This window comes from Camelus ferus, chromosome 2 (genome assembly GCF_009834535.1).
Source record: "Camelus ferus isolate YT-003-E chromosome 2, BCGSAC_Cfer_1.0, whole genome shotgun sequence".
NCBI classification, from domain to species: Eukaryota; Metazoa; Chordata; class Mammalia; order Artiodactyla; family Camelidae; genus Camelus; species Camelus ferus.
The window spans coordinates 58653492-58678855 of NC_045697.1; the positions used below are offsets into that span (position 1 = coordinate 58653492).

The 25364-nt window shown below is 34.8% G+C and overlaps 1 protein-coding gene across 11 annotated transcripts in view; it reads right to left on the reverse strand.

Moving 5' to 3' along the window:
* The window catches only part of ADGRL3 (adhesion G protein-coupled receptor L3), a 560304-nt gene that overhangs the window by 309948 nt on the left and 224992 nt on the right, over positions 1-25364 (reverse strand). For all 11 annotated transcript variants that reach the window (XM_032459457.1, XM_032459461.1, XM_032459445.1 and 8 more), the window contains one exon: positions 2898-2978. In XM_032459457.1, coding sequence (XP_032315348.1) covers positions 2898-2978 — 81 coding nt within the window. The remainder of the gene's footprint in view (positions 1-2897; positions 2979-25364) is intronic.

The window sequence follows — 25364 nt, forward strand, 5'->3', positions numbered from 1 at the left end:
AGGGATCATTGTTGGATTCTAGTGACTCATTTTTCACAGGTCAATACCATGACTACTTTTACTAAGATGGTATTTTAAAACAAAGCTCGTGATAATGCCTACCTGCCTACTAACTCTTTAGGGTCTAGTTTTATGTCAGGTATTTGCCAGGAACTTGACACTAACTATTTCACTTAATCATCCCTATAAACATGCCAGGGTGACATTATCCTTGTTTTACAGGTGACAGACAGAAGCTGCTTCAGGTCATGCAGGGCTGCCTGGCTGCCTGGCAGGCCTTCCTTCCCATATGCCACAGCCGCAAACCTGCAAGTACATAGTAACAGCCACATTTTATCTAGGGCCTACCAGATGCCAGACTCTATATTATCCCTAATCCTCACAAAAACACTGTGGAGTTCTTATTTCTGATCTTCTGTGTAGTAGTTAAGGAAACTAAAGGTAAGAAAGGTCTAGAACTCCCAGTTTAAGTTTATTGGCTCTAAAGCCCTTCATTTTATCATTCAGTGTTTGTCTTATTTCATTCTAAATTTATTTTACTCTTTGTCTGCCTAGCTATGGTTGGTTGAAATGGCCCTAAATTCCTCTCCTTCCTGTATCCATGGTCCTCTGGATTGTGGTTCCTCCATCAAGAGATGGAGTCTATTTCTTAAGTCTGGAGTTGGCTGTGTGATTGGCTTTGGCTAATGGGACACAGCAAACAAGACACAGGCAGAGTCTTGAACAATATTTGAACTTTGGGATGTTCCTATTTATTGCTAGGAATCCTGTCACAATGGGAATGAGCAGGGGCTAGTGGGCTGGAAGGTGACAGCCATATGGCCATCACCCCAGATGACATCAAGGTGACTACCAACCAAACATGTAAGTGAGTTTCCTCCCCTGAAAAATCCATCAGCCTGCTTAACTACTAAACATCCAACCTCAGTCAAGTCACCACAGATGCAATTTAATGAATTCTGAGAACTATAAAAATGTTTCTTGTTTTAAGCCACTGACTTTTAGAGTAGATTACTACACTATCCTATCCATGATTGTACAGTACTCTTTCCAAATCATACTGGGATCACGTGAAGAATTAAATTAAAGCCATCAATTTGCATAAATCTTTGACAGGAACAACATTCTACTAAGCATTAACATGTCTAAAACAAGGCATCCATTTAAAATTCATCTATTCCTCATGATGAGGAATTATGTCATAAGCATCCAAGCAGTTAATCAATATAGAAATCTTAGAAGCATTTCTGCTCTTTCCCCTGTATCTGTTCAGTCAATGCCACATCTCTTCAAAATATTTCTCAGGCCCTGACATTGCTGCCAACACACTTCTAACTAATTTCCCACTCTTCTTTTACCTGGATTACTGAAACAGCTTCCCTCTGCCAATCTCTCATCATCTACACTGACTTCAGAGGTATTTTTCTCATATCAAGAACTGATAATGTTATGATGTAATACTCTACTAACTTGGGAAAATTTTTTTAAAAATTAAAAATATTTCATGATTTTTTCTGAGGATAAAATACAAACTCCTTGGCATGTGATACAGAATCTTCCACAATCTACCTCATTACATCTTTCCAGTCTCTTCCTCTAGAACTACGCCCATTTTACTGCGCACCCAGCACATTTCCTGAAAAATACCACAACCTTCATATAACCATAGTTTTTTCTGCTTCCTCTTTGTGAGATTCTCTAACTGTCCCTGCTGTTTTCTTCTTGGAAAATGAGGATGCATCCTTCAGAATCTAGGCTGTCACCTTCACTTTCAGTCACTTAGACAGAAATCATTGTGAGTTCCTATTATGGGCCAAGCACAGACCAGTGGCTGGAGGAGAAATAATAATTATAGCCCTCTTTGCCCTCAAGGACATTACAGAAGAGAAAAGGAAACAAGCACACTAAAAAATAAAATGCAATGTTTTAGGTGTAATCACTGAGGCAAGCACCGGAGATATTTGGAGGATAGAAGCGTGCACTTAGCTCCTGTCTAGTACATAGTCTAGGAAGGCTTAATGGAGGAACTGAAGATAAGCAGAGCATTGAAACACTGGCAGAAACTTATTGGGTAGAAAAGGTAAGAGACTCCTGGAAGAGGAAATAGCATGTACAGAAAACATGCTCATGGAAGTCAGATATAATAGCTTTTAAAGAAAATATACTGTATTACTTTAAACCAAAAAATTAACTAAATTTAATCAAATTTAAATTAGGGTATTTGGTATTTATAAAATCAAAAGTCGTGTCTACTTTACATCACTCTGAACATTACAAAACATTTAAAAAATCACTATTTTTTAAAGTAGAAAGATACATTCTATATTTAGATTATGAGATAATAAATGTTACTTTTAACTCCTATTTTGTATGACTGGCTATTTTTAAAAATCTTTACACAGATGGCATCAATTTAAATATATAACTTTAATCTATATATTTTAAAGCTAAATTATCGTATCAATACTAAAATGACTTTTAAATAGAATAACAATATAATATAAAATATCACTCTGCAAGGAAATTGTCAGTGTGACTTAGATTTAGATATTTCAATTTATTTTAAAAAATAAAATAAAAGGATAGTAGTAGAAGACAGTTCCAATAAAAAAAGGAATGATTATCTGGTCATCTCTAAATCTAGGCTGATTTTCAACTAGTCTTCCACTGTGGATCCCTATTTCTTCTGTTGGTTTACCAACATTTCTCAGAACAACATTTCCCATCTTAGTTTATAAAGAAGACTTACTCTTTCTGTTATCATAGTCCTGACATACCATTTTCCTCCTGTTTTGTAAACAGGCAGTGCATTGTAAAATACACATTTATCAAGGCCTTCATCAAGGAATGAATAGAGTTTCTTTTCCTTTAAGTAAAAAAAGAAAACAACAACTCACCTCTAACAGGGGGTCTTTCTAGCTCAGAGTCAAGGTGAATTGGTGGAGAGATGTACGATACCTGTCCATGATGTGCCTGCCCTGTGGACCCAAAAATAAATGTTAAGAAGACATTATGTCTTTTACTTTTTTTTTTATGATGTCACATCATCTCTCTCCACGCTGAAGAGTGCAGGCAGATCTATCCAAACATAGAATCATTGTGTGCCATCTAAACATCAACCAATTAAATCAGTCCTCAAACCATCTAGTTTTGTTGTTGCTGTTGTTAAATCACAAATTTATTGTAGAGTGAAACTTTAAGAAATACAATAAAAATGACTGACACGAAAAATGACGTGGAAAAATTAAAAACAAAGACATGCCAAATAAAAAACCTTGGTTTCATTGTCAGATTAAACAGCAATTAAGTACTCAATCAATTTACTTTAAGTGTTTGTAAACATTCTTCCTTTCTGCATTTACTTCACAGCAGATCAGTAATAAAGAATCTGCAGACTGTCCTCTCCATCAGATAACGCTATGATTAGCACTTAGACAACTTTACGATCCTAATGAATTTACACTTTATTTTTATGATTTACTTTGCTTTTTAAGTATTTTTTACCTGTATTTGAAAAGAAAACTACTCCTATTGCTGATTATATTTGATGAAAAAATAGTAACTAACCACAATATAAAAAACAGGTAGATGGATTCATCCTCTGTTTTTTGCAAAGCACTTTGCCAGCACACATACATATCTGCAATAATACACTTTCTGTCTTATGAGTTAAAAAAGTGTTAAAATTGATTTGAAGGCCAAAATGCTGACTGCAAAAAAAAAAAAAGCCAGCTTAAAAACAGATTTTCTAATGCTCAAAGTAGCTATATAGTTTGTATACCTATGATCCAGTAAGCAATTAGGATTTTGAGGCAAGAAAGCATAACTAGAGTTCAATTTCTAAACCTACTTTATATAAAAAGGTTTGGGTACAAGTAGAAAACACACTACCTTCTTTCTACAATGGGAATATGCAGTTATACTTTATACATTTACTATAGCAATTAACAGGGGTGTTAATCTCTTTTCCTAAACAAGGAAAGTTAATGACACATAGATTATGATAACAGTTAGAGTAACCTTCCCGTTTCAAGTAATATTCGACTTGTAATAAACTCTGCTGATTCCTCTTATGAGGCACATTTCAAATAATTAATATGGCTCCCTGTTGATAGTAGCTGCTGTTGCTCCCAGCATTTTTCTAGCTAACAGCAGACACAGTGGAGAGGCTGTAATACACAGAGCCCCTCATAATGGTAACTAAGAATATTGTGCATTCACTGGCCATGTTTCAGTGGAATACTAAAAGCACCATTACGAAAGAAGTTAAGACGGTGACTATGCATTGTTAGCAGTCCATGTGTAATATAGCTTATTAAAATCTTCAGATTATCCTTAATTGCAAAAACACCTGATGTTTACCTATGTTGCAAACTTGGTTGCAAATGCATTTTTATTTTTAAGGTCCAGTGTCATTGCATTGCAAATGAATTGGTTTGAAACTTTATCAATCATGTAAAATGAAAATAAGAATCTTTCACTCTACACTGGTTGAAAAGAATCTCAGCATATAAAACAATATTGATTTCATGTCTAATCAAGGAACATGGCTTTCACCACATATAATAACCACTATGCATTCAAACATACATCATCTCCTTTTATGCAGCCAATATCACTATAAGAATTTAAAGGCAGGTACTATGCTAGTCTACATATTTTAAAATCAAAGAAACAAGCAGAGCTTATGTAACTAACTTGCAGCTAGTACATAGCAAGGCTAGCATTTGACTCCAAATTTGAAGTGCTTTCATCTGTCATAATATTTGTCTCAAAGAAGGTACACTAAACTTGCAAATAATGTGTATAGATTTAGTGATTAAACTCTGACAGGCAACTGCTTTTAGAACTGTCACCCCGACATTCAGAATGAAGTAAACAGTCCCTTTAAATGCCACACGTGTCTCTTTTCTTAGGATAAGCATGTAACTTCAAGAGTGTTCAACACAGATACTGTAGGCAGCACAGGACCAGTGTGCAGTCCCTTGAGGGGAATGGGGATATCAAAGAGCCAGTGGAATGGGGTGGGGAGGATTGGTAGTCACGTCCTGAACTTGGTGTGCAATCATTTCCATTCTCTCTCCAAGGAGAAATCCACCAAACTGCAGGAAGAGGTGTGGCAGGGAAAGTCACGGTGGTAAAAACTGACAGCGGATTCTAAGTCTTAGAGAAAGGTGAGAAATGCAGTAATGGATTTCAGTTTGGTGACTGAAATTTCTGACCCACAGAATAAAAACTAGGAATTATGGAGAATGTTGTTGATTGATTACACCAATCCAATCCTTAAAGATTTCTGCTTTACTTTAGATCAGTGGTATGCACACATTTATCTCCACAGAAATACATGAAGGGTAATAAAACCTACTTTAATAGGCACTATTTCTAACTAAGGCTAACTAACAAATAGATAAATATGAGGCAATAATTCTCAGGGCAGTAACTGCTCTTTATCAGGTTGGGCATATGGGAATATGGGGAAAGGTCTGCATAGTTTGAAAAAATACTCAGTGTCTCTCAAAGTTCCACCTTCTCCCCTTTAAGAATGACTGAAAAAGGAGTTTGGCCAAGATGGTGGAGTGGGAAGACCCTAAGCTCAGTTCCTCCCATGGGCATACCAAAATTACAACTACTTACAGAGCAAACTATTGACAGCCAAGACCGGAACCCAGCAGGAAAAATCTTCCACAACTCAAGATATAAAAAAGGAACCACGATGAGACCAGTAGAAGGGGTGGAGTCCTGGTATATAGTCAAGACCCATACCCCTGGGGGATGACCCACACGGGGGAGGATAATTACAACTACAGAGGTTCTCCCCAGGGAGTGAGGGGCCTGAGCCCCCATTCAGGCTCCCCAACCTGTACCGGGAAGACACACCTCCAGCACATTTGACTTTGAAGGCCAAAAGGGGCTTACTGTAGGGAGAGCAAGAGGGCTGTGGGAAATAGAGACTCCACTTTTAATGAGCATATAAGATCTCACATGCTCCAGGACCCAGGGCAGAAGGAGTAATTTGAAAGGAGCCTGGGTCAGACCCATCAGTTGACCTTGGAAAGCCTGCAGAAGAGGCTGGAGGCACCTGAAGCTCACCTTGGAGACACAGACATTGGTGGCAGCCATTTTTAGGAGCTTGTTCTACTATGTGGACACTGGTGTTGGTAAGTGCCATTTTGGAACCTTCCCTCTAGCCTATTAGCACTGAAACCTGGTCCCGCCCACCAACCTGTAGGTATCAGTACTGGAAGGCATCAGACAAGCAACCAACTGGGTGGGTACACAGCCCCACCTAGCAGCACACAGACAGCAAATAAAGAAAGAACATTATGAATAACTGCAAAATAATAGTAATAATAAACTCCAGTTAAAACCATAAATAACTTCCATAAACATTTCTCTTAAACTTTATGGTGAATAATGTTCAACAATAAAAAATATAATCAGTTCAAAAAGAGCATAGGGAGGTAAAAAGCATCACAAACACATATTTTTAAAATTCGGACACATTTTCCACCATAATTGTCTTCTACTAGTCTTGCCTGGTCCTTGTAACTGCAGCTTTATGTATCTAAATATGTGATGTGCTGTTTTTATTTTTGCCCTTACTTTTTCAAATTAAAAAGATACATACCTGCTCATTTTTCCTTCTGAATTTTATTGCATTCTTTTCTAATTTTTAAAGCAAAACAGTCATATTGAGATTTTATTAGAACTACATTACTTCCATAATTTTCAGAATAAACATCTAATATAGTTTGTCTTCATATGTTTTAAATGAATTGCCTTTTGTTTGAATTGCCTTTCAATAAATAGGAAAAAAACTGTTTTTTGAAGTTTTCTATATTTTGGTTGTAAGGATATTTCATTGTTTAAGTATTCTATTTTCCCCATTTTGAATGAAATTTCTGAACTTGCTTGATATCTGTCATTAAACTTTTTTGATTGTTATTGTTGTAATTATTAGTTATTGACTCTGACTTTCCTACCTCCTTAGAGCTAGATATACTGAAAATAACACTTTAGTTATGTTCTGTGATCTTTGTTTCTTGTAAGAAATATATCCCCAGGTTAAAATTCATCTATATACTCTTGTTCTTAATTATTTTGTGTTGCAGAATTTAAATTTTAAAGATTGAATTTATAGGATATGCATTTTAGGTGCCACTAAAATTTCCTGGTGCTACTGTTCACCTGTCATTTTACCTTTAATTTCCTACAAACTAATTACCAAAGAAATAAGCACTGTTTACTGATAGATTTCAAAAATAATTACAAAGAATTAAAAAGGGGGAAGGAAAAAGGTTTCTTGGTTTACTGCGTAGGAGTCTAGAAGAATAATGGCAATGTGGGAAGCTTATGAGTTAGATTTTATTCAAATTTTAGTCTAGGTGAATGATACATTTGCACAAAGATGTCACTGTATGTATTTGTATATGTACATATATCTACCTACATATGTTTACATTTATGTGAAATATCTATACTGATACGTAATTTACTTATCATACAATTTACCCATTTCAAGTATACAATTCAGTATTTTTAGTATATTTACAGATCTGTGCAACTTCTACCACAATCAACTTGAGACCATTAGAAATTGGAAGCCTGTTTACTAGCATAGCAGTCACTCTCCATTTCATTCCAACTCCAGTTCTAGGCAACTATTCATCTGCTTTTCATCTCTATAGATTTACCTGTTTGGTAAATTTCAGGTAAATAAAAAACATAGTCTTTTGTGCTCAACTTCCTTTATTCAATTTAATTTTTTCAGGTAGTACAAATCAGTACTTCATTCTTTTATGTTGCCAAATAATATTCCATTAAAAATACCATATTTTTTGTATCATTCATCAATTGATGGATTTTGAGGGTCATTTCCACCTTTTGACTATTATGAATAATGCTGCTATGAACCTTCCTATACAAGTTTTTGTGCAGACATAAGTTACATTTTTCTTGAATATATATACCTAAAAGTGGAATTACTGGGTCATATAGTAAACACTATGTAAAATTTTGAGAAACTGCCAGTCTGATTTCCAAAGAAGCTGTACCATTTTATTTTTCATTAGGAGTGTATGAGGGCTTCATAAAGACTTTTTTTTAAAGTTTTTTTTTGCTTGTTTGCTTTGTTTGTTTTTAGATGATGGTGTAGTTAAATCAGGATTGATGAGATTTTGAAATAATTAAGGTAACTGAAAATCTGGGAAGGGAACAATCTCCTCAAGTGAACACAGAAAGATAAAGCAGAGGGTTTGGGTCAGGAGTTATATAGTTCATCCACATCAAGAAAGTAGGAGAAAAATGATCTAGGCTAAAAAACAAAAACAAAGGAAGAGCAGCTCACATTCTGAAGGGGCAATGTGTGAACTATCCAGTGTTAGGTATGCCAAAGAGGCAGAATTTTTAAGAGTTCTTGCCAGTAGAATCCAGCATTATTGCAAAACCCAAAGGCCATTACAGATTTTGGAAAAGCCATTATTTTTCTATCTTCAATCTCTTTTTGAACTTTTATTTAATTTCTATTTCACTGAGGAATCCGGTGCAATTTCTACTAAAGTTCAAATACAGCAAAGGCTTGATCAGCATAAGGTACAGGAAAAGGCTTTTTTTTTTCTCTTTCTACTGTCAATACTTTACTTGTACATCATAGCACAGAAATCAGAACCACAGAATTTGAAGAGAGAAAGATATTTGTTAGCTTATAGTCCCAAACTTACATTTTAGAATAAGGAACCTAAAATCTTGAGAAATTGGTGACTTTCAAAAGTCAAATCAAGGTGGTGTTTGTCAAGAATGACGTCTGAGGACAGTAAGAAAGGGCACGCAGCTAGCCTGCAGAAAACTGCCCTCGACCCTCTCTTACCTCTGAAGCCTTACCTAGCAAGTCGCTGTTTTCAAGGTGTGTGGGGCATGACTTTTCAAGTGTGTTGAGACATTAAAAGAGTTGAAAACTATTTATTTATAAAAATATGTACTTTTTCCCCATTGAGCCATGTCTAGAAAGCTTAGCATAACAGGTAAGATCACGCTTGGAAAACAGGACTGCCTGTGCTGGTATTCGAACTCTGCCACATTTCTGCCATAGAACTATTTAGGCATCTAAGTTATTAGCCAGCAAGTATGAAGCTGTTTAATTTCTATGTGCAACTGGTATACAGTAGAGTACTTAATTTTTAGCTATTATTAGTAATTCATTCTTTCATTCATCAACCAACATTCCTTGAGTGCCTACTACATGACAGGTGCCTTTTTAGGTTGTTGGCATACGCCACACAAGAAAATAAATGATAACCCGCACTCTTAAGTAGGGGAAGGCAGACAGTAAGCAATTAACACAATAAATGCATCAATAATATTATACACGTAAAATGCTGAGGGCACTGGAAACACATTAGAACAGGTTAAAGGGTATTTGAGGTGGAAGCAGGGGGCAGGTTGAAATTTTAGAGTGAAGCAGGGAAGGCCTAATTTAATTTCCATGAATAGCATCTGAAGGGTTCAAGAGAAGGCAGGAGATAGTATCAGACTTCTATGAGAAACTGTAAAAAGATAAAAGTATAAATAAGAGCCCAAATCTAATTCTAGTAATTAAGAATGAAAGAATGAAATGTGCTGGTATCAGATGCTTTTTCCTAATACATTTATTTCAAATTTTACACATAGTCATAGACCTATTAATAATGTCACCAATGACCAATGAGTAAAAAAAGGCATAAATAAAATACAGTGATATATAATTGGGAAAATGAACACAACTTTGCTCCTGAAGTAAAAATACATTTTATTACCATAAAGTCCCCACTGGTTTCTCCAGTTATACCACACTTCAACTCAAATTCTCCTCATTTTCTATACAGTACTGTAAACAACTTTAATAGTTTACGGCTCTCTAGGCAGATTTTATGCCTTCTTTTTTGTTTGTTTGCTTTAAATTTTCAACTTCTGATCTTGATTACTTCCTCTAGAGATATGACATCTCCCCTTTCTTAAAAACAATAAATAAATCTCATATTTTTGCTCATCGGATTTTTAATATCATCATTTTCCTTTTACAAGCTTTAGAATAATAGCAAGTTACATCTCTGTATCTCTCTGCCCTTCTACAATAATGATTCCATGTGGAATATGGGAACATATACTAATTACATTTAAGAATGGCATATGGAATTTTTCTAAGTTTTTCTAATACTCTGAAAGCAGCTACGCCTCCTCATAAAAAGTTTAATTTTTTGCTTGGAAATAATCTCAGCTATCTATAAAAAAAATACTAGAGGTCAACATGTTGTTTTGTGCTGATGAAAAACTGGGTGTGCCTAGCCTTACAACAGCTTGCTTTTTTGTCTTCAAATCCTAGTCCGACTATAACCATCTGACATTTAAAAAGTAAGCTTTCAGGTGAAGATATAAACACCAATCAAAAGTAATCATCAAAGAAAAGAGTTATAAAATTGCCAATACCTACCTTTTCACTCTGGTTTCCTTTTCTCACTTCATCTTATTACTCATCCTTATTTTCAGTGACTTTAGTAAAATATGAAGTAACAGAAAAACAACTACATGCTTGACTTATTGAGTATATGAAGTCACTGATGGAGGCACAAAGGTCACGGATGGTCTTCTCCCCAGTGGATATTACTTGCCATACAGAAAATGGATGGAGTAATTTGAAGCAAAGGTAACTTTCTTGAGTTTTGTGTGTGTGTGTGTGTGTGTGTGTGTGTGTGTGTGTATTTCATTCAGCAATTATTTCTTCAGTACCCACTCCCACTCTGTGGCCAGTATTACCAATACCACATGAGCAAGATAATATAATGCTCCAATGAGAGACTCAGCCTAGATGCAGGGTTCAGCAATTACAGTGAAGTATGATACGCACCTTGACAGAGGTGACAGAAAAGAGAGCAACAACAGCATCTAACTGAGGTAAGTGAAGAGAGGGGAGAGCAGGACCCGGGAGAAGAGAGACTGAGGGACCAGCAGGTGGTCGTCCAGTGACAGTGTGGTGGGCATGGGGCAGCAGAAGGGAGGATATGAAGGAAGCCTACAGATCAGATGAGTGAGAGGAATAGGGAGCAGGGAGTCACAAAGCAGGGTGGGCAGCAAAGATGATAAGAAATAATAAAACATTTCAAAAATGTACAAAAGAGAAAGGATAAAGAATACATGTATAGGGGAGCAGAATATGCCACCCCCAAATACGCCACTTTGGCATATTGATTATTTTGTATTAAAGTTACCTGAGAAACAGCTGGCGCAAAGAAGACACTGACCCTTCTTTGTCCCGCTGAAAGCAGGAAATAAATCTCCCAGGTGAAGGAGGGTAGAAAGCATCACTATCCCAGAGACAGAGAATTTCAAGGCTGAGGAAGCTGCATAAACAGACCTTGTTACTTTTTTTACTATTTTACTACCCCAAGCCCAAACCCTTTTGTCTTACAGTTCTTCACAAATGTATTGCTTCTGTGTCTAAGAGGTATAAAGGCTTCCTGCTTTGGTCACTTCTTTAAGTCTTATACTTTACAGGGCTCCAGTACACATGAAATCAAATTTGTTTTTCTCCTGTTAATCTTTCTCAAGTCAATTTAATTATTAGTCCAAAGAGCCTAGATGGAAAGAAGGGAAAGGTTTTCTGCCTCTACACATGCCCATCACCCAGCTTCCACAACGGTCAATGTAGGGCTATATTGCTCCATCCTTCTCCGCCCATGCCTCTTCCACCATCGCAGAATATGGTGAAGTGAATCTCAAACACCATATACTTTCCTCTGTAAATTACATGAGTATATATCTATAAAATACGAGTTCTTTAAAACACAATACCATTATGATACCTAAAAATTAAGAAGATACATTGTGAAATGAATTTAATGTAAGATTCAATGAAGCAATTGTCAGGAAGAAATCAGTCAATCTAAAAAAAGTGAAACCTTTCAATCACACTGGCCTTAGTGCTGAAATTGTATTGGACTGAGGAATGTTTTATACTGATGATGAATTCCAGGTGCTCACAGATATACAGGAGAATCTATTTAATAAAACCATACAAATGGTTTTCTTTCTTTCACAAGCTTAATGAAATAGACCTGGTAGTTAAAATGACAAACACTGAATTTTGGAAGCACTGCTTCAAAATTATTCCTTGAAGTATCAAAAACCTATTGTAGCAAGCATTACAACAATAAACTAGAAAGAGAATAGAAAAAAGAAAGATATCAGAGCATTTATCTTTCCTATACTTCGAGTTTTTTATAATCCTTCAAAAATAAAGAGGAATGACATTAGAAAACTGAAGATCACATGAATAAAAATGATTATTTTCTAAGAGCCTAATACTAAGAGGCACCATGTGAGGTAAATATTGCTTCCCATTTTAAAAACACAGTAACTAAAGCTTTTAAAGCTAAGTGCATTTTCAAAGGTTACACAACAGTGTGTGTGGGAATCAGGTTCCAAGTCCAGAGACCATGTTCTTATATAGCTCACTGCCCCCACATCCTATAAATACACCTACCGGGGTGGGGAGAGGCAAATATACTAACTTTCTGAAACATTAGAAATTTTTAGTTCTTCTTTTCCAGGCTAACCTAAAACAAAGTGTTTACATTACTAAAAGACTAAATTACAGAACAATCAGGATTCTAAAATTACTTTTCTCAAACAATGAGCAAAACATTATGTTCTACTTAATAAAAGGTTAAAAATATTAGCCTTCTTCTGGCAACTTTTTTTTTTAAATTTTATTTTAACAGAGGCATTAAAAATGGTAGGGTTCAATAATACAGCTCTCCTTTAATCACTGTGATTTCCAAAAGCTGGCAAAAAGAAAAAAGACCTTGGAAGCAGTCCTTCCCTGACACCCCCCCCCCCTCACATCTCTGCTATTGTTTATCACCCTTGTACTTAGTGCATGTTTTGCACTCAGTAGAATAAGGGGAATATATTTTACTACAGGAGTGGTTAATATTCAGGCCTATTTGATTGAGGATGTGAATGTTCAGGGTTGGGAGTTGTGAAAAGCTAGATTATAAAAAAAAAAACATAGGCAAACGTAATGAGCAAAACTGTGATGTTAGCATGAACACAGGGGTCAATAATTTCAGTTGGTCAGTTGGCACAGGACATCCAAGAGGGTATCCATAAACCTCCTTCTCTGTCAGAGCGATTCTGATTTAGGAATTAAAGTTACCTCAGATATTTTGCTTACAGCTTATGGTAGATAGAACAATGGTCCTCCAAAGATGCCCACTTTCTAATTCCCAGAATCTGTGAACATGTTAACTTCTATGGCAGAAGCAACTTTGCAGACTTGCTTACAGTTGAGACGAGGAGATTATCCTACGTAGTGACAGCAGTTCTTAAAAGTCAAAAAGGGAGGCAGAAGAGTAAGTCAGAATGATGCAATGTGAGAAAGACTAGATAGCTACTGTTGCCTTTGAAGATGGAGGAAGGGGACCAGAGTCAAGGAACAGGGGCTGCTTCTATAAGCTGGAAAAGACAAGGACCCTTCCCAGAGTCTATATAAAGAACTGCTTCTAGCCTGGTGAGACCTGTGTCAAACTTCTGTTCTAGAGTAATGTAAAGTAATAAAGTAGCATTGTTTAAGCCTCTGTTTGTGGTAATTTGTCCCAGCAGTGACAGAAAACTAATATGCAACTCAATAACTGGTATTTATTTTAATTCTAAAAATACCCTGTTCTTATTAAGTATACTAATTATTTGAACATCTAATACATGGATATGGTACATTTTCAACTGGGACAAAATGATAGCATCTAATCAACCTGATGACTTCCCATAGGCAGTCTCTCTTTCCAGTATCTTGTATCTCTTTCTGGAGTTATTCTCCCCCCTTATAACACACGTACACACAACTGTAACATATATTTATTTTTTTTGAATTGTTTCCTTATCGAAACACATTGATATTCTGCATTTTGTCAAGCCTGCTCTAAAGTATAATTCTAGAACATCAGCTGTTTAACCACACCTTTCTAATGCATATAGATTCTTGTATCACATGATTAAGAATGTACCATGACCTAAAATATCACCAATGGCACAGATAACACGAAATTCCTTTAATCAGAAAGAGGAGACTATTTTTCAAGGAAATGTAGTAACTTGGTGATTGCAACTAAATGATAAGCATAAAACACAACTTTATATAATGAGATAGTTTACTAGGCAAAACAAAAATCAAAGAGATGAAATAGTTTCCTTAGAAATCATCTAGCCCAACTCCCGTAATTCACAGAGGAGGAAACAGGTCTGGGCAAGACAGAATTCACTCAAGCTCGTGCTCTAGTTAAGGGCAGAGGGAGACATAGGATAATAGTTATAGGACTCATATCTATGTGTCCTTTTTGTATACTACTATTTCTTTATCTTTTTTTATTATTAAGATGTTATTTTTTGAGTATTTAAAAATTCACAGCAAATTTAAAAAGATACAGAGATTTCCTATATTATGCTCTATCCCCATACAACTAAAGCCATTATCAGTGCCCTCAATCAGAGTGGTACATTTGTTACAACTGATGAATCTACACTGACACATCATAATCACCCAAAGTCCATATAATATTAAGGCTCACTCTTGGTGTTATATGGATTTGGATAAATGTATGACACGTGTCCATGATTATGGTATGATACTAGTATTTTCACCACATTACAAATTCTCTGTGCTCTGCTTATTCAACTCTTCTCCTCCTTTATTTCCCTAATTTTTTATGAGAGAAAATGTAGAAAGTGTAGAAACTTGGCTGGCTAGAAAAATAGGGCTAGCAATGGGGTATTAAAGGAAAATAAAGTTTTGTATAAAAGGGAGACTTAAAAGTCAATACACTTGTATGAAATTATCTAGGTCACAGATTTACTCTGAAAATGAAATTAATAGTGACAAAGATTACTAGTGTCTAGTACAGAATCAAGTTTCATTAAACATGAGTTTCTCTACCATTTCTACCCTTTTAATAAATGTTTCTTTTTGGGATATTTCATTGCTGTGTTGTGCATTTCTGACATCTTATTCATCAACAAACAAAAATGATAAATGTAAGTAATGAAAAACAACTTACTTTTTAAAAGTTTTTTTTTTTTATTACCCAATTTTTGGAGGGAGGAAATTAAGACATGAGAATTTTGGATCAACCTGGGATCATTCTTTGTCACGTTTGCTGACACTCACAATCTGATTGGGTACGGGATATTAAAATGTGGGCAGCTTGGATACTGACTCAAAATTTCTGTTATGTATCAGCTGCATTTCTTGATATTCAGATACTTCATGACATTTTAAGAATATAATGAATATTCTGCACAGGATTGTAATAAAAAGTATATATGATCTTCTTGATGATATATCTTTGTTCAAAGTGAGTCATTTTAAAATTGTATATTTTTAAAATAAATTATCAATTGTTAGTTTTATACCAGTTATTCATCCTGGAACTTGCAAAGACTGGGTAAAATAACTCTTTAACCTAAATAACAGCAAAAGAGAAAGGAACAGTGAATGAGCTTTCATTAATTCCCTCAATTAGTCATTTATTCATTAGGATGATATTTAATGAATGCCTACTAAGTGACTGATACCAGGTGCTGGAAATAAATAAGTGAACTACTTATTCTTGGAATTTACAATTAGAGATACAAAATTATGGGATATAGTTAAAAAACCCATTTGCTAAAGTTAAAGGGATCCCAATAAATATGTATGTGACTCAGAGTAGGTTTTCAATAAATAATTATTTTTTGTCTATAAGAAAGACAAAAATAACTTTAATTACTAAAGAGTAAAATCTCCTTGAGTGACTCAGGAAAGTCCAGCAGAGAAACCAGCACAAGGTGGGTACTATGACTCTGTAAGACTGAAGTTATTTGTCATGTCTGCTCTCCTAATTATCTTGTGATATTTGGAAATATGATTTACCATATTATAAAGTGCTCTTGAAGAGAGAAAAAAAAGATGAGGAGTTCCCATGGGTTTCTTATTTATGGCAAAAATGCATAAAGGGCATAGTTTATTAATTTATTGAATCCACAAAAATACTTACAATTAAATTCACCTATCAAAACAATATCAAAAGAACGTATCAACTATTTAACCTTTTCAACATGCAGCCTATATATCAAATTCCAAGAAAACAAAAAGGGTGAAATAGGCTTTATACTCATTTTCTGTTATAAAAGTTTATAAAATACTCAAAAATTTGTGTTCTCCAGAAATTGTGTGCTATGTCGAAAAATGTGAATAGCAAGTATGTGCATATATTTATATTTACAGTTACACGCACGTTCGTGCAAAGACATACATTTTGGCTACCCTCAATGTTTTCTAGGATTTCTTAAACTTGTTTTAACATTTGCTACAACTTTATAAATGATAAAACTGAACCGCCCTTTCACTTCTCTAACCTGCCTTTATTGGAAGAGTAAGCCAAATGAATACATTTGGTGACGACTTTACACAGGACAACTCAGATACTCAACTCCGTGAGAGATGGAAGCCCAAGAACTCCTGATTCTGTGTCTTCTCTTCCAACCTAGGACCCACTCAAATGTCTTAGTCACTGTGAGAATTCAAGGCATTTCTGGTGAAAATTCACATCATTGACACAAGACAAATTAAGACAAATGTTAAAATTGCTACACTTCAAATCATAAACAAGGTAAATAGTAAAACTGGGAAAATTTCTTTCACAAATGGAAATAAATTCATAGTGCAACTAATTTTCATTAATTGAGAAATGTTATACATTTTATAACTATGTTAACTCTCTCAGCGTATCCATTTCAACTGGCAATTCCCCCAATACAGACTTTAACCCAGTGCATTTATGTAAAGTAGTTATTTTAAGAAATACTCTTCTAAAGTACTTTTATTAGTTTTATTTTCCCCAATATAATTATTAAGGAGGTGGCAATTACATTATTATGATAAACTGTAAAAAACTTAGATAAATTGGCACCATATTTCTATTATTTATCTGTATATAATGGAACTGAAAATAGTTGATGCCACAAAGGAAAAGACTGAAATTATGTGTTTAGGATAAAAGGTTATGGTGCCTGAAAAGTGGTATTAGAATTACTTCAAAGGAGAATTCGCAGGTGAAAATGTGCTTCTAGAACCACAGAAGCCAAGCAGCAAAGGGGAAAAGTATAGACCAGGGTCTTCACAACAAAGAGGTTTGTTCCCTAGAGCACAGAGCCAGGAAGCTGGCCTGCTGTGTTTATGTTTTTAAAGTTTTGCTTCAAAGACTTTCCTAGCATGCTAAGAAAAACATAGTATGTTAAATTTTCTTGTCCTCCCTGCCCATAGATCAGAAAACATCCACTGCAACACTAACTCAAAAAGAGGAATGGTAAAGCATGTTAATGGTACCTGAAACAAGGTTCACAGGTAGATGGCAAAAAAATGCTAACCCCTTGCTTTGAGCCCCCACCCTCAAGGAAGGGTCCAGGATACGGAAATGGTCCTGGATTTTACTGAATAAATGTGATCAATGGAGAAGTGTGACAACAGATCTCAAAGTTAAAGCTACTCATCATGTGTTACTCTCAAATGAAGCCCATTAGGCATTTTTCCTTTCAGTAAATCTTAGAGAAGGTATATCTATAGAAGGATCAGAAGGAGATCTTTGGGTAATACAGTCATAGCAAACTAAATGTGCCTCAACTTACTTCAGAGACGAGTAGAAAAATTCAAATATATTCATTATAGGTCCAGCGTTCAAGGAAGTTCTTTATGTTTATAATGATATAGTTAGGCAAGATAATGAAGACTCAGAGGAGATTTTTTACGATATATACACGGTTCATTTATGAAATTAACTTTTTTTTTCAAAGAAAAGGGACAGGGAGATGTGTATCTTCCCCACAATCAGGGCAGATCCCTTCTTTCTTTTCATCAGTCCATGTGATCTGTGAGAGGATCTCTCATTAAGACAGCCCAGCAGGACCTGCCAGCATGTTCACTTAGTTGACAGAGATCAATATATACCCCAAAAGACCTGAACTGGGAAAATTACATGCAAAGGAATTATATGCATAGACTTACAAAAGTGGGATCAGAGTGACCCAAGCACAATAGAACAAGATTGGCACAAAGAGAAATAAAAGGATATTGATATTCTCTCAGGATGACGACAGTGAATTTTACCACCTAATTCTTTTCAATAAACTCTAAAATATATCATAGCATAGAATGAAACTGCCTGTAGTGAAATTTTGACAACTCCCCTCTGTGTGCTAAAATGCTGTCAGCTGAAAAATTTGAACTCTTTGTGCAAATTGTTCATTTCTGACAGATTTACCCTAGTTTTATGTTTGTAGTCTTAATCAAAGAAATTTAGAAAAGTTAGAATTTAGCTTTACTCTCAAAGAATAGCAAGCACCATTAGTATAATTTGGAGGTACTAGGCATTTATATTATAGTTATCTATAAAGAGTAGAAATTATCATAGAAGTGAAAATATTTATAAAATAACATAAGTATAGAGTTTGATTTTAATATATGATATATTACATTTTAATAGAAATACCTTTTTCACAGTTATGCCATATTATTTCATGGTTTTACACTTTCTCTTTAAGAGACAGATATAATATATTCACATTTGTAAAATGGTCATCCTATTTCATTATTACAACTTAATATATGATTAAATGAATCTCTTAGCTTCTATTATGTCTCAATTTTGGTGAAAAATTTGCATAATATAGTCTTATTTTTTCCCTCTAGACTTTAAGGAAACATCTGATAAGCATGCCTCAAGTGAGATTATAGTTTTGATTCTTATTCGTAAAGGATTTTAAGATTTATATTTGGGGAAACAAACAGAAGCAATAAACACGACTCGAAATACATGCTTATTAAAAAAAAGCTCTACTAGTATAAATTAAAATGGTTGTTTTGTTGTGAGAATTATATGTCTATTTTCTTTGTTTCCTTTGTTTCAGGATATATATGGCTTTCAAAATTAATTCTGCTCTAAATACATTCAATAGGGCTGACCCTCTCTGATACCTCTAAAATCTGAGAGGTGAGTTTATCACCCAGGTTGGGTCACTCAAAGGGTCCTGTCAGAAGACCGTATCAGATTTTCCCCTGGAACTTGCTAGTGCTAACAGGGAGAAGGACTGCTCCAATGGGAACCTAAGCTTCATGAAAAACATAAGCCTGAAGTTGCCAGTGATCATCTTGTTGCCATGTGCAAGAACTGTATCTGAAAAAGATGCCAAGCAGAAGCAGAGTTCAGGGACCGTTTGAGATAGAGCCTTGATGGAACACAACACCTCCTTGTAGGTTGTAAGCGAGCCTCACTCTGGAAATTCAATTATCTGAGACATCTAATTCCTTCTCTTAGTTTTAGCCAATTTGAGTTGGGTTTTTCTCACTTTAAAACAAAAGCAGCTTGTGTGTCCAGACACGTGCTTGTGTATCTGAGAAGCAGAAGTATTTTCTTCCTTTAATAAGTGTACACTATAAAAGGAGGCTGATCATTTTAGCTTATTTCCCTTGACCACTAAAAAATTTACTAAAATAGTTTCACTTCAATTAATTCAGCTGCATGTCACTCAACTAACACCACTTTTTTTTCAACTTTACTTTCTGTGCTACAGTCTTCAGTATAACATTGAATGGAATTGTAAAAACAGGCACACCTGTCTTATTCCTAATATTGAAGGGGAAACATTGTTTCACTATTAAATTTGATATCTGCTTTAAGCTTTTTTAACTTGCTCTTTATCATGTTAACAAACTCCCTTTTATTTCTAGTATGCTAAGAGTTATTTTCATGAATGGATGTTGAGTTCTATCAAACTATTTTCCAGCATCTACTGACAATATTTTTTTCTTAGATCTGTTAATGTAGAGAATAAGATTGATTTTTCTAATGCTTTTTAAAAACCTTGCATTTCTAAGATAAACACAACTTGGGTATGTTGTATTCCTTTTAGACATTGCTGGGTTGGCTTTGCTAATATTTTGTTTAAGACTGTTGTACACATGCCTCTGAATGAGATTCACCTGCAATTTCCTGTCTTGTTTTGTCCACATTAGGTTTTACATCAGCCTTATAAGGTGAGTTGAGAAATAGTCCCTCTATTAGTCTACTCTGGAATAGTTTCTATGAAATGAAATGATTTGTTCCTTGGATGTTTGGTTGGATTTCATGGTAAAGCCATCCAAGGCCTAGCGTTTTCTCTGTGGGAAGATCTTTAACTACTTGCCAGTTTTGTTAATGGTTAGATGAATTTTCATGTGTTCTGTTTCTTTTTGAATCAGTTTTAGTAAGCAATATTTTTCTAGGAATTTGTCCACTTCATATAAATTTTCAAATTAACTGGCATGCAAGGTTTCATACTATCTGTTTATTACCTCCTTAATCCTGGTAGATTTATCCCCCTTTTCACTCCTCATATTGTTTAGTGGGGACAGCTCGTTTTTTCTTGATCAATCTTGCCAAAGATCTGTCAATTTTATTACTCTTCCCAAACAACCAAATTTTGGTTTTTGTTCATCTTTTTAATTTAATGCTTACTTTTTATTACATTAATTTTAGCCTGAGTCTTCATATTTCCTTCTTTCCAGCTTCTTAGGGTTTATTTTGCTGTTCTTTTCCTATCATCTTCAGATGAATGTATCACTTACTGAGTTTTAACCTGTTTTTGTTTTGACATAATCATTTAAACCTAAAATGAACTAATTGCTGCTCTATCTGCATCGCACAAGTTTTGATAGTAGTATTTCACTAACACACCTTAATATATAACTTTTTGAGTGGGAATATTAAAAGGGCTAATATATGATTCTTTTTAAAATTACTCATCATCAGTGCTCCTAAAGGGCTTATTAATTAGCAATAATGGGGAGACAATAAATTTTAGACAGCAATAGCTACAAAAAAGGGAGAAATTTGTTAAATCTGTTCATATGTTTTGAGGGAAAAGCATGAAATCATTAAACTATTAAGGAGGATACTCATTTCTGGAAATTAACTATGTCAATATTCAACATGTTTAAAGTGCTGTTATATCTTACTGATGCATTTTAGGGACATTAGGCATTAATTAATTAATGCCCTTAACAAATCCTACTATGAGCTGTCTGTACTATATAGGAATGCTAGACTTGTTTCTGTCTCTCCCTTCAGTACAGAAGGAGCAATTGATGTCTTATATCATGATACCATGAGGCATCATAATAATTTTACTTTCCTCTTTTTTGTATTTCACTGCTACAGTGACTTAGAATGTGGCATAAAAGGTTCTGCTTGTAACAAGCTATGGTTTCAATGAAAGGATAATGCTTTTTTCACTTTATTCAACTACTCAACTTAGTTTCATGAAATGAATGTAAGATTCTATTTAAAGAAAGCTAGAGAATGAATATAATTCAAACCATTTCTTAATTTAATTCAAAATTTGTTCCATTTTATGATGTACATAAACCACTGTTTCTTATCATTAGTATTTTACATCAGATGCTGGTGCTGTACTTAAATTGCCTTGATGTTCTAAATGCCTGATGCTCAAAGAAATGTTATCTAAAAAAAAAATCACATAAACCTTTCAAAAGCCATTATCCATAGCCTCCACTTTAGTGATGGCTTTACCAAGTACCCATCACTAACCTCATTTCTAAAAATAAGCATATTCTCAAGTAGATTATCTATGCAGAAGAGCATGAGGTCTTACCTACAGTTGTGAAGCCAGCAAAGCAATGTTGAATCTTGATGGCTGAATCATCCACAACTGAACATCAGGGGTGACACTGTGCTAACTCCATGGAAGATTTGAGGCTAGTGGACCTTCTTAAATATCTATTTAACTTGATCAAATTGAACAGTTAACTGTGTAGGACAGCAGATTTATCTCTGTAAGCCAGGTGCTGAAGGAGAAGATCAGTACCGGAACATGGGCTGAGGAAGTAAAAGTTGGCCACAAAAAAAGCAGTTGGACTCATATACCATAAAGTGTACTCTTAAAGGAAAAAATTAAGTTGTTACTCCAAAACAGTGTCATCACATTATCTGGACATGATACACATGGAGGGGGCACTTCTGTGTGTGTGTGTGTGTCTCTTGTTCTATGTTATTTATTTGCTAAGTTAGAAAATCCTCCTGAGGATTCCGCTTGATGACCTACAACTGGCTCTATTATTGAGAAGGCTCTAGAGGAGTTCAGTCCAAACCCAGCTGCTCACTGATAACCATTAAAATAAAATACATTATTAGAAAGTGACCGGAAATGTCCGAACAAGTACCTTCAGTTATATTTTAGGGTAATTCCAGGGGGATGTCTTGATTTTGGTGGGTTACCTATTAAAACAACATAAAAGATTTCTAGTTCTATTTTGAAACTTTGCTCCCAGTATTCTACCTCTGAGCCAGTTTATTTTCAACATATCGATGGCCAGTTATTAACTTTTTCTGACCATACCTGCATTTATCTCCGTTGAGGTTGGAAACTTTATGGATAGTATCCTTATCTAAATGACAATATATTAGCTATTTAAAATACTTTAACAATGACATGGCTTCTAATATGCAGGTTGAACAAGAAAGAGAAAACTAATACACCCATTAAGAATTTAAAATTCATATACATGATAGTCAAATTTAATCTAAAAAGGAGTATGTGTTTTGGGGTTTTCCCCCAACAGCATGAATATCTGATTAAACATTTAGACTTTTTCTTGGTTTATCCTGAATATTTAACTCTGTGCTACATTCTCTGTTAAGTATTTTATAATCTCATTTTTATCTTTACAACAATCAATGAGGCAGTTGTTCTAGTTATGCCTGTTTAACAAATGAGGAAGCTAGGTCTCAGTTTAAATTGTTTTTTTTTTTCACCATATACTCTGCCTCAAATATGTAGTAATTTCAGAGAAAATATGACCCCCAAATTAATACTAAGGGCTTTAATTTAGAAATACCTTTTGTAGGGTATTTAACATTCATATTGGTCTAAAATTAAACTGATGTTTTGAAATGTTCATCATTATGCACTATAAACTCTGAATATCCTTCTTAGATACCAGAGTCCTAACCAATACTCTGATTTTCTTATGTTATAAATTTAACTTCCCTGTGGATGAAAAGCTTTCAAAAAACTGAAAGAAAGAAAATATCACCAAATTTCATTTGAATTGGTCATGTTAAGGGAAAAAAAAGGCAAGAACTTTTGAGAAATCTCTTTAATTCTTTGAAGGAGTGAAGGGGTGCTGTGTTTGAGAAGAAAAGGTAAAGCGAGCTACAGAGAAGAAAAAAGAAAAGCGAAGGTTGTAAGTGCTGACCTTTAAAGACTCTAAAGAAAAAGGGAAAACAACCCCACCACAAAATCAAAGTGTTTGATTACAAAACCCAAAATACAGTGTAAACTGGTTTCTTTTTCCCTTTGTTGCTTTTGAAATGTTTCCACTTTGTTAGAATGAAATTCATTAATGTTCAAAGTATTCTAAGTAAAATTTTAAGTCATGTCTGGTAAATAACAATAAACTAAAACAACAAACACAAAAAAGGAGATACATTTAGATTCAATTTGGAAAAACAGAGGTAAAAAAAAATCAGTGAAGCTTTTTTCTGTCACAATAGATTTAATCAAGTGTTGTTATTAGGACAGGCACCTCTTTCATTAATTCATCAATAAATATTTATTTTATTAAATCCACGAAATGTGTTAAGCCAGTGATTCTCTAGCCATGTTTCCCTCAGAATCACCATCAGAGAATTTCCAAATTTCATAAGAGCTCTGACTTGTTTCTGATTTGATCCGTTTATCTTAAATTCAGGGAGACAGCCTTTCTATCTCCGCCAAGGATTTTTTTTGGTAATGAGACAGACACTGATGAGAGGAGAAAGTCCCTCAGCTATGCTAGAATGGAAAAAATTGAGTCTCCCTGTGAAGAAAGTAAGACGAGGCTTTGAAATGATCACAGCATTAAGAACCTGCCCTAAATGATCCCATTTCAAAGACAGAGACATGTAACCAAACTGTAAGTTTACAGTGTGTCAAGTGACAGTAACAGACGTACAACGGCAATAAAAACAGGAAACAAGCACCTCTGTTTTGGGAGAAACATCACAGAGGAGATAATGCTTTAGGTGGCTCTTAAGGGGGCCCTGTTGACACTTATTTTCAGACGTCCTGTCTAGTTAGCTCCCTTTTCTTCTCAAGTGTCCCAGTTGGTTGATAAATTCTATGATCATCCCAGTCTTATATGGAGGAGTTTGCTTCCTGAGTAGAGAGAGACAGCATCAAGGTAGCAACATGTGCAGAGGTTAATTTGCATGAAATAGCACAGGGACACAGGTCCATTGTGTTGGGCGCCAACTGTAAGGAGGAAGAAGTGGGATATGAGCTAAGGGATGGAGCAGGATCAGATTCTGGATATGCTTTCCAACATGGTTGCAGAATAATCTTTTGAGGGAATGAAATAAAGTGATCCTTTCTCAAAAAGTAGTAGTTCTTCTGAGTTTCCATCTGAACTTAGCATACTTCTAAAAAACAATGGAAGCCCCCATGAATAGCTGAAAAATGTTCCTTTGCAGAGGTTAGCTGATAAGCTGGAAAAACTGACTCATATTTATCATGAGTAGCTGAAAAGTATTCATTTGCAGATGGTAGTTGATAAGCTGGAAAAGTGACTCATTTTCTTTATATTTCTATATTACTTTCAAAATTTGCATAATATATGTACTCTCTAGCCATAGTTAACCATGGATAAGTTCACAGGATTTCCTCAAGGTCACATATAAACTGAAAGGAATTAAACTCAAGAATTTTGATCAGTAGTTGCTCTCTAATTATTCTTGATCTGCTCTTTTTTTTTAAACTAAGTTGAGCTCAAACTGATTTTTTTTCATTTTTCTAGAAAATAGCTATTATTGTTTCTATTTGAGATACAGAAAAATCCAATGAATAGCTCTTCAATTTCTCCTCAGTGTCCTGACATAAAGCCATTCATGTAAAATGCATTTATTGCATAGGAATTTTTTGAGCTGCTTAGGCATGAAAAGAGGTTAAGAGATAAGTTATTCATGTGGAAGTAATTGTGAATGCAACAGCAATGAGTGACTTTCTTTAGAATAATTTGCAGTTAAGATCTATGCTCAAAATGGTCATTAGTTCACAAGCAAACATGACAGAAAACTGAAGGAGCCATCATCTAATGGTTTTCTTCATTTAGGCTCTATGACTTACAAATGAGCAAGTGCCTCTTAAACTCTGCTACCCTATTCTTCAAGTCAGTCAATCATCGCCAAGTGCATTTGAGTTCCTCTTCACTAAGAATATCTCCACAGGCAAGTGAACAATCACTTGTCTTTCCTTTCCAGGAACCTCAG